We start from the raw sequence: 11,777 nt of genomic DNA, 5'->3' as shown, positions 1-11,777 counted from the left end.
ACTAGGATATCATCAAAGTACACTACAACAAAGATGCCTATGAATGATCTAAGCACATGATTCATCAACCTCATGAATGTACTAGGAGCGTTGGTTAATCCAAAAGGCATGACTAACCACTCATATAAACCATGCTTAGTTTTGAATGCAGTTTTCCACTCATCTCCCTCTTTCATCCTAATTTGATGATATCCACTCTTAAGATCTATCTTAGAAAATATGGTAGAACCATGCAATTCATCAAGCATATCATCAAGTCTAGGGATAGGGTGTCGATACTTCACTGTTATGTTGTTGATTGCTCTACAATCAACACACATGCGCCAGCTACCATCTTTCTTAGGCACAAGAAGCACTGGTACTGCACATGGACTCAAGCTCTCTCGGATATGACCCTTCTCCATCAGTTCCTCTACTTGTCTTTGCAATTCTCTAGTCTCTACTGGATTAGTTCTGTATGCAGGTCGGTTTGGTAGTGTGGAACCAGGTACAAAGTCTATCTGATGCTCAATCCCACGAACTGGAGGTAAACCATTAGAACTATCTTCTGGAAACACATCTGCATATTCCTGCAAAAGAGAAACTAGTTCACTCGGATGGTCCGGTGTATGATCAGTGGTGGTTAGCAAAGATTCTTTAAACACAAGCAACAAAATAGAGTTTTGAGAGTAGAGAATTCGTTTGACATCTCCCTGTTTGGCATAGAAGCTATGCTGCTTGTTGAGATCAGTTTCGAGTTCAATCTCTTTCTTTTTCTGTAGATGGAGTTGATCCTCTTGCACTTCTTTAGGGGTTAATGGCACCAGCACTGTCTTCTTACCTCTGAATTCAAACGAGTGCTTGTTGGTGAAGCCATCATGTATCACATGTCTATCAGATTGCCATGGTCGTCCGAGAAGAATATGGCTCGCTTCCATAGGTATCACATCACATAAGATCTCATCCTCATATCTCCCTATGGTTATAGGTACCACTACTTGATCAGAGACCCTCATCTCGCCCTGCTCATTAAGCCACTGCAGTCTATATGGTTTTGGATGCTTCTGAACTTGCAAACCCAACTTCTTGACCATAGTCTCACTAGCTACGTTGACACAGCTGCCTCCATCAATGATAAGACTACATACCTTCCCTTGAACCAAGCACCTAGTGTAGAACAAGTTCTCACGCTGCTCAATCTCATCTGCCTTAGTTTGAAGATTCAAAAGCCTTCTTGTTACTAACAACCTTCCCTTGACCGGTTCTTCTTCAAACTCTTCTTCAGTCTGCTCATGATCAGTATGTATCTTCTCATCTTGAGACATATACTCCCCGGTGTCAAGAAGAATCATCGTCTTCTTATTAGTACACTCATTGGCATAGTGCCCACGCCCTTGACACTTAAAGCACTTGACATCTCGGGTCTTGGAACCAGAGGCTCCTGTCTTTCCTTTGTCCTTGCTGTAGATGTTGCTAGGTTTGGTGTCATCTTTCTGATAAGGTTTACTCTCCTTCTGGTAGTTAGGCTTATCTTCCTTAGGACTTTGGAACCGAGTAGTCCCATAGCTTCCACGTGAATGTCCCTTCCTCTTGAGCTGCTGCTCCACTAGAATGGCTTTATGCAACATCTCTTCTATTTCAACATAGTGTTGCATCTCCACCTTATCTTGTATTTCTCGGTTGAGCCCTCCAAGAAACCTTGACATAGTAGCTTCTCTATCTTCTGAAATACTGGCTCTCAACATTAACAGCTCCATATCTTGATAGTACTCCTCTACGGTCTTAGCTCCTTGAGTGAGTTTTCTTAGTCTCTGGTGAAGATCTCTGTGGTAGTGGCTCGGTACAAACCTCTTGCGCATAAGAGACTTCATCTCACTCCATGTTTCCACTGGATATTCTTGGTTAAGCCGCCTCATGGTAACCAGTTGATCCCACCAGCTCAGAGCATAGTCATAGAACTCAGTTGCAGCGAGTTGGATTCGTTGAGTGTTGGTATAGTTCTTACAATTGAAGACAATCTCAATCTTCTTCTCCCACTCCAAGTAGGCATCCGGATCAACCTTGCCATGAAAAGGAGGTATTTTGAGCTTAACTCCACCAAGCTCTTCTTTCTTAAGTCCCTAACTTCATGATCACGCCTCTGCCTTCTACTCACTCTAGAAGAAGAAGAACCACTATGTTCAGATCGGCTGCGCTCATAGTAGTTGTCAGTCTCTTGTGATCCAGCATGTTCTCTACGGTCTCTCCTTGGTTCAGGATGATTCTGTGGACTCTGACCTCTTCTTTCTCTCCTTGACTCATTACTATGGCCCTGACCAGTAGCTTGTCTTAGCTCTTGTCTTATCTCATCACGAAGACCCGTGATGCTAGTCTTGATCATATCAGCCACAGTAGTGATTAGAGTTTGTTGTAACTGCTCGGTCATCTCCTCCCTTAGAAGTCTACTCTTCCTTACAAGTTCTGCTTCCTCATCTGACTCGTTCCCCATTGGTACCTGAGACAAAGAAACAATCAAAACAAGTAAGTTGTTCAAGAAAAATTTTAAAAGGAAACAACTTTGATTAAAAGGAAAACTTGTGATCTAAGGTAACACGATTTGAAAAGATCAATACTTGATAACTTCTATCACACGAAATCGAAACAGATCAAGATCAAATATGATGAAACTTCCTAGATCTATCAGGATTTGAATCAAACAACAACAATAGGTAATTAAACGATCAGATCTAGCGAAATAACTCAAAGATGAACACAGATCAATCGATGGATTCAAAAGAAGTCGAAGGGTTGAAATAAAAACAAAGAGAAATCGAGAACTTCCCTATCCAGAGTGCTCTGATACCACTTAATAAGATCCTAGGATGTATTCTCTGGATGATATGGATAGATCCTTGCAAGATCGAGGCAAAGACTCAAGATCTTCAAGGTAGTGGACTGATGGTTGATTCAAAGAGTTGCGGAAAGACTCCTTGACACTTTTAGATGACTAGATCGGATATGACACACCAACTTAGACACCTAGGGTTTGCTGGATACTACACACCAACAAGATCACTCAAGAACTCGTAAACAAGTTTAAGAGAGAACAAGGTTTTTGATTAAAAGATGATTGCATAGAAAGAAGCTTGCGACAAGTTTAAATAGAGAGAAGACTTGAACAGACTCAAGTTCTCGAGATCATTAAAGGGAACACGCTCCCTTGGTAATCAAACAAAGACCAAAGACTAAAATTTAAAAGAGTTTGCAACACATAAGATAAGAAATAAAACTATAGATTAAAGATAACATAAGGTAGATATGTGGTTGGTCCAAAGCATCCGAGATGCACCAAAGATACATCATCTAGGTGATATGAAAGTGAACTCATGGCCTCATTAAAAACCTTAGTTGGAAAACCCAGTGGGACAAAACCAACTAAGGGAAAAAGAGTACACACAAGCCACTTGCCTAGATGATGATCAGCTTGAAGGTTCAGCTTGAAGTGTGGTAAGTGTGTCTTGGTTGCTCAAGCTACAACCAAGACAATCTTCTTGCTTCCAAGATATCTTAAGTATGTTTCCAACAGCTTCATGGAGTCTTCTTGTCATTGCACGAGTCATGGGACCTTTGGGAATGGCCAAGGCATCTCCATCTTCATCTTGCTTATCCTTGATCACCTCTTCTATATCTTTATCAAGTTGTTGGTCCATGATCACATCAGAATAGAAGAGAAATAGAGAGAATCCGAGTAGAGAGATTGTTTGTAAAGAGAGATTATGTAACCATTGTTGTAAAGCTTAAGAGAAAATGTGTTTCTTATTTCATAAGTTCTCAAGTCGCAACTACAAGTGTTTAAATAGATGAGGAGATCGACTACTAGGGCATCCTAATCACTATACAAAGCATGTGGAGTCAATAGGAATACTTGGCTATGGTTGCATACACGCTTGGTCAAAGGAAGAAGGGGGCGCGCCTACTTTACAGCCTGGTCAAGTCTGGCCGAGCTGAATAGATAAGAAACCTTATCTACAAACGGTCACTAACAGTAACTCCTTGCTTGCTTCTTCCCTTAGCCCTTGCGTGATGCATAAACCTCTCTTGGTCACTATACACCTTGCCTTGTGATCCAAGTCTCTCAATAGTGTATAGTGATTCTTCAAATAGTGAATAGTGTCTCCACACTATTCACTATTATACTAAACCTCCCAAAGTCTCCAATAGCTTCATAAGTCTTCCCTTGAGCTTCTCTTCACTATCAACACTTCAGTTTAACACTCCCCCTCAAGCTTGACCATATGGAACAAGTCAAGCTTGGAAAGCCATGAAACTCTCCTCATTAAAAACCTCACCAAGGAAAACCCAGTGGGACAAAACCTTGATGAGGGAAAAAGAGTGAGAGTTCCATAGCTAAGGGGATCAGCTCCGGCTAGGAGAAAGATCAATGAGTCCTAGTCTGATATGTATGGCCTCCATTGTCTTCTGCCTAGCTGCTTTGGTGAACACATCAGCCAACTGATCTTCACTCCTTGTGTAGCAAGGTAAAGTCACTCCGAGCACAATCATCTGCCTAACCTTGTGGCAATCAACCTCTATGTTCTTGGTCCTCTCATGGAACACTGAGTTGGATGCAATGTGAATAGCTGCTTGGTTATCACAATGCATAGTCATTGGTGTAGCTTGATCGATCTCCAAGTGCTTCAGAATCCCTTTGATCCACACAAGCTCATTTGTAAGCTTCAGCATACCTCTATACTCAGCTTCTGCACTAGAGCAAGAGACCACCTTCTGCTTCTTACTCTTCCAAGTAACCAAGTTCCCACCAATGAAAGTGCAATAGCCAGTAGTTGATCTTCTATCAACTCGGTCTCCTGCCCAATCAGCATCACAGTAGCCCACCACTTCAGTGCTTTTGTTGCAACCCATCCAAACACCAAGACCTTGAGTTCCATTCAGATACATCAACAGCCTTTCCACCATACGCCAGTGATGCTCCTTTTGTGTTTGCATATGTTGACTCACCTGGTTCACAGCAAAACAAATGTCAGGTCGTGTGATGGTTAAGTAGATCAACTTACCTACAAGCTTTCTATAAAGCTTTGGATCATGGAATGGCTTGCTATCTTCAAGCTCCCCCTCACGTGGAACCTTGTACCCATCCTCCATGGGCATCTTAGCCACCTTACCTCCATATGCACCTGCATCTTTCAAGAGATCAAGTGTATATTTCCTTTGAGAGATGAACAAGCCTTCCTTGGATCTACATAACTCAATTCCAAGGAAATATTTCATCTCTCCCAAGTCTTTAATCTCAAAAACAGATTTGGGAAAGTCCTTAGTTTCCTTGATACCTGTTTTATCAGAACCAGTAATGATAATATCATCCACATATACAAGGATTACAATGATACCTGATGGTGTAACCAAAGTGAATAGGGTATGGTCGAGTTCACACTTCCTGAAACCTCTTCCATTCAGAGTGGTGCTTAACTTATGGTACCAAGCTCTAGGTGATTGCTTGAGACCATATATAACCTTCTTCAATCTCAAAACATTCCCTTTCTTCACTAAGTGTTCAAGACCAGGAGGTGGAAGCATATAGACCTCATCTTCAAGCTCTCCTTGTAAGAAAGCATTCTTGACATCCATTTGCCACAACTCCCACTCTAGGTTCACAGCTAGTGATAGCACAACCCGGATTGTATGGAGTTTAGCAACAGGAGCAAATGTATCTATATAATCTTCTCCCCATGTCTGAGTGAACCTTCTTGCAACTAGTCTGGTCTTGCGCCTATCTATCTTGCCATTTGGAAGATACTTGATGGTGAAGATCCATTTACTAGTCACTGCCTTCTTTCCTTTAGGTAGCTCACTCTCATACCAAGTATCATTTTTAATCATAGCATCTGCCTCAGCATTGACTGAATCTCTCCATTCTTGTATTAGCATTGCTTCTTCATAGCTTCTTGGAACATAACTCTCATCCAAGCTTACTTGAAAGGCACAATGCTCTTCAGGAAACTCAGCAAAAGAACACACAGCTTGAGAGGGATGCTCCACAGCCTGGGCATTGTAGTACACTCTCGTGTTTACCCAGTTGGAAGCATCTCTCCTTTGCCGTGTGCTTCTCCTTAAGACAGGTACTTGTTGAACTTCTTGCACTGGTTCTGATTGTACCTCTTGAACTCCACTCGTTTCTTCTTGTTGAATCTGATCCTCTTGCTCAGACTGACTTCCATTTCCTTCTCCCATCTCAACTTGATCATGACCACTGCCTGAACTTTGATCTCCTTGACCTCCAGCTTCAGGTGTATTGCCTCCCTCATGATCAAGATGAGTGGGTTCTTCAGTTCCATTTGTAGGAGGCATGTGTTGCCTCCCTTGATCCTGGGTCACTCCTATCCCAAGTCCTTCAAATATCATCCGTAGACTGGCTGCTCTATCAGATGGTCTAGCTAGTTCTTCTAGCTCCTCCCAATTCTTGCCTTGATAATACCTTTTCTCCTCCATGAACTTAACATCTATGGAGATCAGTACCCTTCTTGCATCCGGATCATAGCACTTGTATCCCTTTTGGGATGTAGAGTACCCAATAAACATTGCCTTAGAGCTCTTTGCTTCAAGCTTGTTCCTTGTTTCTCCTGGTACCAGCACATAACACACAAAACCAAATACTCTCAAGTGATCTAGCACTGGTTTGTTCTTGTTAAGTACCTCAAAAGGTGCATGATCCTGTAGTATCTTTGTTGATGTTCTGTTGATCAAGTAGCAAGCTGCTAAGACAGCATCACTCCAATATCTCTTTGGTACACTCGTTTGAAACATAAGAGCTCGTGCAACTTCCATCAGATGCCGGTTCTTCCTCTCAGCCACACCATTCTGTTGTGGTGTGTAAGGGCAGCTAGTTTGATGCAAGATCCCATGCTTGGACAGATAGTCTTTAAAGGCATGACCTATGTACTCTCCACCATTATCAGACCTGAAAATCTTGATCTTGGCATTATATTGGTTAGTCACATAGTCATGAAAATTCTTGAATGCATCTATCACCCTATCCTTTGTTTAAATGAGAGTTATCCAGGTGTATTTCGATTTCTCATCAATGAAGGTGACATAGTACTTGTATCCATCTCTGGATAAACAAGGAGATGTCCACACATTAGAGTGGATTAAATCAAAACAATTTTCATAAACAGTAGTTGATCTTTGAAACACAGTTTTACAATGTTTTCCCAAAATACAAGCTTCACAATCATTGTTTTGAAAAACAACACCTGGTAACATCAAGCTTAAAGCTCTAAGGTGAGGATGACCTAGTCTAGCATGCCACAATGCATCATTATTAGAAGAAACCGAATTAAAAGAACAACAGGAACTAGAAATGGGTAAAGTGTCTTGAAGTAGATAAAGCTCTCCCTTGGTAACACCTTGTCCAATGAGCTTTCTACTCTCAATATCCTGAAACATAACCTCATTAGGGGTGAAAATAACATTGCATTGAAGATCATTAGTGCATCTTTTCACAGATAAAAGATTAGAAGTGAACTCGGGCATGTAAAAGGCTTTAGAATCCCTATCAAACAACATGAGTTATCCAACTCCTTTGATAGGAATCCTAGCACCATTAGCAATCATAACATGCCCTTGAGCCGGTTCTAAATCCTTAATGAGCTTACAATCACTTATCATGTGATGAGATGCACCTGAATCAATAATCAAAGGTTTATGCATGTTTTGAACAATATGAGTCCTAGGATGATCATTTCTATTCCGCAAGCTTTCAATCACTTCTAGCAACTTATCAGAAACATTCAAGACTTTTTCAGAACTATAAGCATGCTCAATCATGTCTAGCAACTGATACAAGCCTAGGCTGACAAAGGCTGTATGATCCAAGCAAGAGAGATGGAGCCGATCTAGATCAAGAGGTGGTTCTTTTGTTTGATCTAATCAACCAAGAGAAACCGTGAGAGATGGAACCAGGGGAATGAAGTGCACCACACGAGAGATGGAGAGCTCGTGATACAACACAGGGGAACCTTCAAGCCGTGGAGGTGCTGGTCTCACAAGGCAATGGAGGCGGCGAGTTCTTTTGAGAGAGAACTAGGATTTCTTTGAAAGAAAAGTTTTTATTAAATATCAAGTCTAACTCTCCAAATGGTTTCGCCAAACAATATAAAGACTCAAGGAACAAACTCCTTGTTACGCAAAAGAAATACTTAAAATAGACTAAGGTTCAAATAAGGAAAGAAAGAAGCAATGAGTCTTCTTAGTCTTGGACCGAGATGCTTCAAGGTGATGTGTTAAGCTAGCTGTGGCCTCGTTAAAAACCTTCCTCCGGAAAACCTCGTGGGACAAAACCAAGAGCAAGGAAAAGAGCACACACAAAGAGCTTGCCTAGTAGCTAGACTCTGTCCAAGAACCTTCTTAAGCAATGGGTTCTTCTATGGTGATGATCATCAAATGGTTGTGACTTTGGTCTGGTATGAATGGCCAAAGATCTTCTCTGGATGCTTGAGGACTCTCCTTTGGCTCCTCCTCCTTCTCGGCATCTCCCTTAATGACTTCTTTAGTAATCTCCTCAGCTTGTTTAACCTGGCCAAGATCAGAAGCAAGTATCATGCTCTCATTAAATTTATGTTGAAGTATCTTAGCTCTTTGTCTAGTGATAGCTCCCTTGAACACGGTTGGTATTGACACTTCTTGCTCAGTATCTGGTTTGGTAATGTTGCTGATCATGTCTTGAATGTCAGGTTCAGTAAGGTCAGGTTCAATGTCCTCATCATTCCCTCCCCCTTCAAAAGGTTTTGACCTCAAAACTGGTTCATTTGCAAAACAAGGAGACAAATCAGTAACATTGAAAGTGGATGATACATTTAGTTCACCTGGTAGGTCAAGACGGTAGGCATTGTTGTTGATCCTTTCAAGGAGTTGGAAGGGGCCAGTGCCTCTTGGCTTCAACTTGGAACTCCTCTGGTTTGGGAACCTCTCTTGTCTCATGTGTAACAAAACCCACTCTCTTGGTTCAAATATAACTTCTTTGCGACCCTTGTTAGCTTGTCTTGCATACTGCTCAGTTCGCTTCTCTAGGTTCTCCAGGGCTTTGTGGTGTAACTCCTTGACATAAGCAGCCTTAGCTTCACCAGTTAGACTAATGACTTCAGCTGGGGGCAGAGGAGTAAGATCGAGAGGTGTCTTTGGGTTGAACCCGTAAGCAACTTCAAATGGTGACATCTTTGTAGCTGAATGCTGAGCTCGGTTGTAAGCAAACTCTATGAAGGGAATACAATCAACCCAATTCTTCATGTTCTTCCCAATAGTGGCTCTAAGCAATGTGGAGAGAGTTCTGTTAACAACTTATGTCTGCCCATCAGTTTGCGGATGACTAGTTGAGTAGAGTAGCTTTGTTCCAAGCTTTTTCCATAGTGTCTTCCAGAAGTGGCTGAGGAACTTGGTGTCTCTATCTGATACAATGGTTCTTGGAATCCCATGTAAGCGAACCACTTCTCTGAAGAACAAGTCAGCTGTCTTGGATGCATCATTCACCTTGGCACAAGGTATGAAGTGTGCCATCTTGGAGAACCTATCCACCACAACAAAGATTGAATCCTTGTGTTGAATCATGGGTAATCCTAGTACAAAATCCATGGATATGTCCACCCAAGGGGCTGTGGAAATGGACAGTGGCATGTAAAGACCATGGGGTTGTACTCTTGACTTAGCTTTCTTGCATACCACACATCTTGCACAATGAGCTTCCACTGTCTTTTTTAGGTGTGGCCAATAGAAATGCTCTCTGACCACAGCAAGTGTCTTGTCTACTCCAAAATGTCCCATGAGACCTCCTCCATGAGCTTCTCTAGTGATCAGGTCTCTCAAAGAACACTGAGGAATACATAATCTCTTGCTCTTAAACAAGAACCCCTCATGCAAGTAGAACTTCCCGTGAGGTCCTTTGGTGCAGCTGGTGTAGGTGTCAGAAAGATCCGGATCCTCCCCATATAGTTCCTTGATGAACTCAAATCCTAGCACCTTAGCTTCCATTGTGGCGATCAAGGCATGTCTCCTGGAGAGTGCGTCAGCTACAATGTTCTCTTTACCCTTCTTGTACTTGATGATGTATGGAAAGGTTTCTATAAACTCTAGCCACCGAGCATGTCTTCTCTTGAGATTGGTTTGTCCTCTGAGATGTTTAAGGGTCTCATGATCGGTGTGCACCACAAATTCCTTGGATAAGAGATAGTGCTGCCATGTCTCCAAAGCTCTCACCAAGGCATATAACTCCTTGTCATATGTAGGGTAGTTAAGAGCAGCTCCACTGAGTTTCTCACTGAAGAAAGCCACTGGTTTGCCTCCTTGTAGTAGTACTGCCCCAATCCCAATTCCTGAGGCATCACACTCTACTTCAAATGTCTTATTGAAGTCTGGTAAAGCTAGCACTGGCGCATGAGTTAGCCGGTATTTGAGAGCCTGAAAAGCCTCTTCTTGAGCTTTCTCCCACATGAATCCAACACTCTTCTTGACAATGGCAGTGAGAGGTGCTGCTATGCTACTGAAATCATGAACAAACCGCCTGTAGAAACTGGCTAGCCCATGAAAACTTCTGACTTGACTGATGCTTGTGGGTACTGGCCATTCTTGGATTGCTCTAACCTTCTCTTCATCAACCTGTAATCCCTGTGAACTCACAACAAAACCTAGGAAAACAAGTTTATCAGTGCAGAATGTGCACTTCTTGAGGTTTGCATAGAGTCCTTCTTTACGAAGTGTTTCTAATACTTGCTCAAGATGTGACACATGATCAAGTAAGTTTGTACTATAAATTAAAATATCATCAAAATATACCACAACAAACTTACTGATGTAGGGTCTAAGGATGTGGTTCATGAGTCTCATGAAAGTACTAGGAGCATTGGTGAGTCCAAATGGCATCACCAGCCACTCATAGAGACCTTGCTTTGTTTTAAAAGCTGTCTTCCACTCATCACCTTCTTTCATCCTTACCTGATGGTACCCACTCTTAAGATCAATCTTGGAGAAGATGGTGGCTCCACTTAGCTCATCTAGCATGTCATCAAGCCGGGGAATGGGGTGTCTGTATTTGATGGTGATGTTGTTGATTGCACGGCAGTCTACACACATCCTCCAAGTCCCATCCTTCTTTGGTACTAGTAAGACAGGAACCGCACAAGGACTTAGGCTCTCCCTCACGTACCCCTTGTCCAATAGGTCCTGAACTTGTCTTTCCAACTCCTTGGCCTCCTCGGGGTTTACTCTATAAGCCGGTTTGTTTGGCAAAGCAGCTCCTGGTATGAAATCTATCTGATGTTCAATGCCCCTTTGTTGGGGTAAGCCGTGTGGAATCTCCTCTGGAAACAAGTCCTTGAACTTGTCTAGAAGCTTTGTAATCTCTGGTGGATACTCCACTTCACCTGAACCTGCACTCAAAAGCTCCTTAAAGATCATTAGTAGCATTGTGTGTTTAGTAGCAGCTGCCTTTCTTATATGGCTAGGCTGGATTAGGAAATTTGATTTAACTTTTTCCTTCTCCTTTGCAAATGCAATTCATGAACTTGAGCAGGAGTGAGAGGAGCTAGACTAATCTTATGCTTATTATGCATGAATGTATACATGTTAGTTCTACCATCATGTCTAGTCTCTCTATCCCATTGCCACGGTCTACCTAACAAAACATGACCAGCTTGCATAGGCACCACATCACAAACTACCTCATCCTGATACTTACCAATGCTAAAAGGAATAGTAACTTGCTCTTTAATCTGAAGCTCAACCTTATCATCTAACCATCTTAGCCTATATGG

General features: G+C 42.1%; 1 protein-coding gene across 1 annotated transcript; it reads right to left on the bottom strand.

The window, feature by feature from the left end:
* Positions 1 to 584: 584 nt before the first annotated feature.
* LOC130504004 (uncharacterized) lies at positions 585 to 6,207 on the bottom strand (the record flags this gene model as incomplete). The annotated part of the gene is made up of 5 exons (XM_056998573.1): positions 6,133 to 6,207; positions 2,296 to 2,473; positions 2,152 to 2,168; positions 1,395 to 2,039; positions 585 to 1,265 (listed from the first exon to the last, which is right to left on the bottom strand). Coding segments are annotated over exons 1-5 (1,596 nt in total), but the record flags the coding sequence as incomplete, so codon positions are not given.
* Positions 6,208 to 11,777: the final 5,570 nt, after the last annotated feature.

The sequence above is a fragment of the Raphanus sativus genome, unplaced genomic scaffold, assembly GCF_000801105.2.
Source record: "Raphanus sativus cultivar WK10039 unplaced genomic scaffold, ASM80110v3 Scaffold1292, whole genome shotgun sequence".
Lineage (NCBI taxonomy): Eukaryota > Viridiplantae > Streptophyta > Magnoliopsida > Brassicales > Brassicaceae > Raphanus > Raphanus sativus.
The sequence above is the reverse complement of the archived record's forward strand: the minus strand, read 5'-3'. Positions and strand labels throughout refer to the sequence as shown.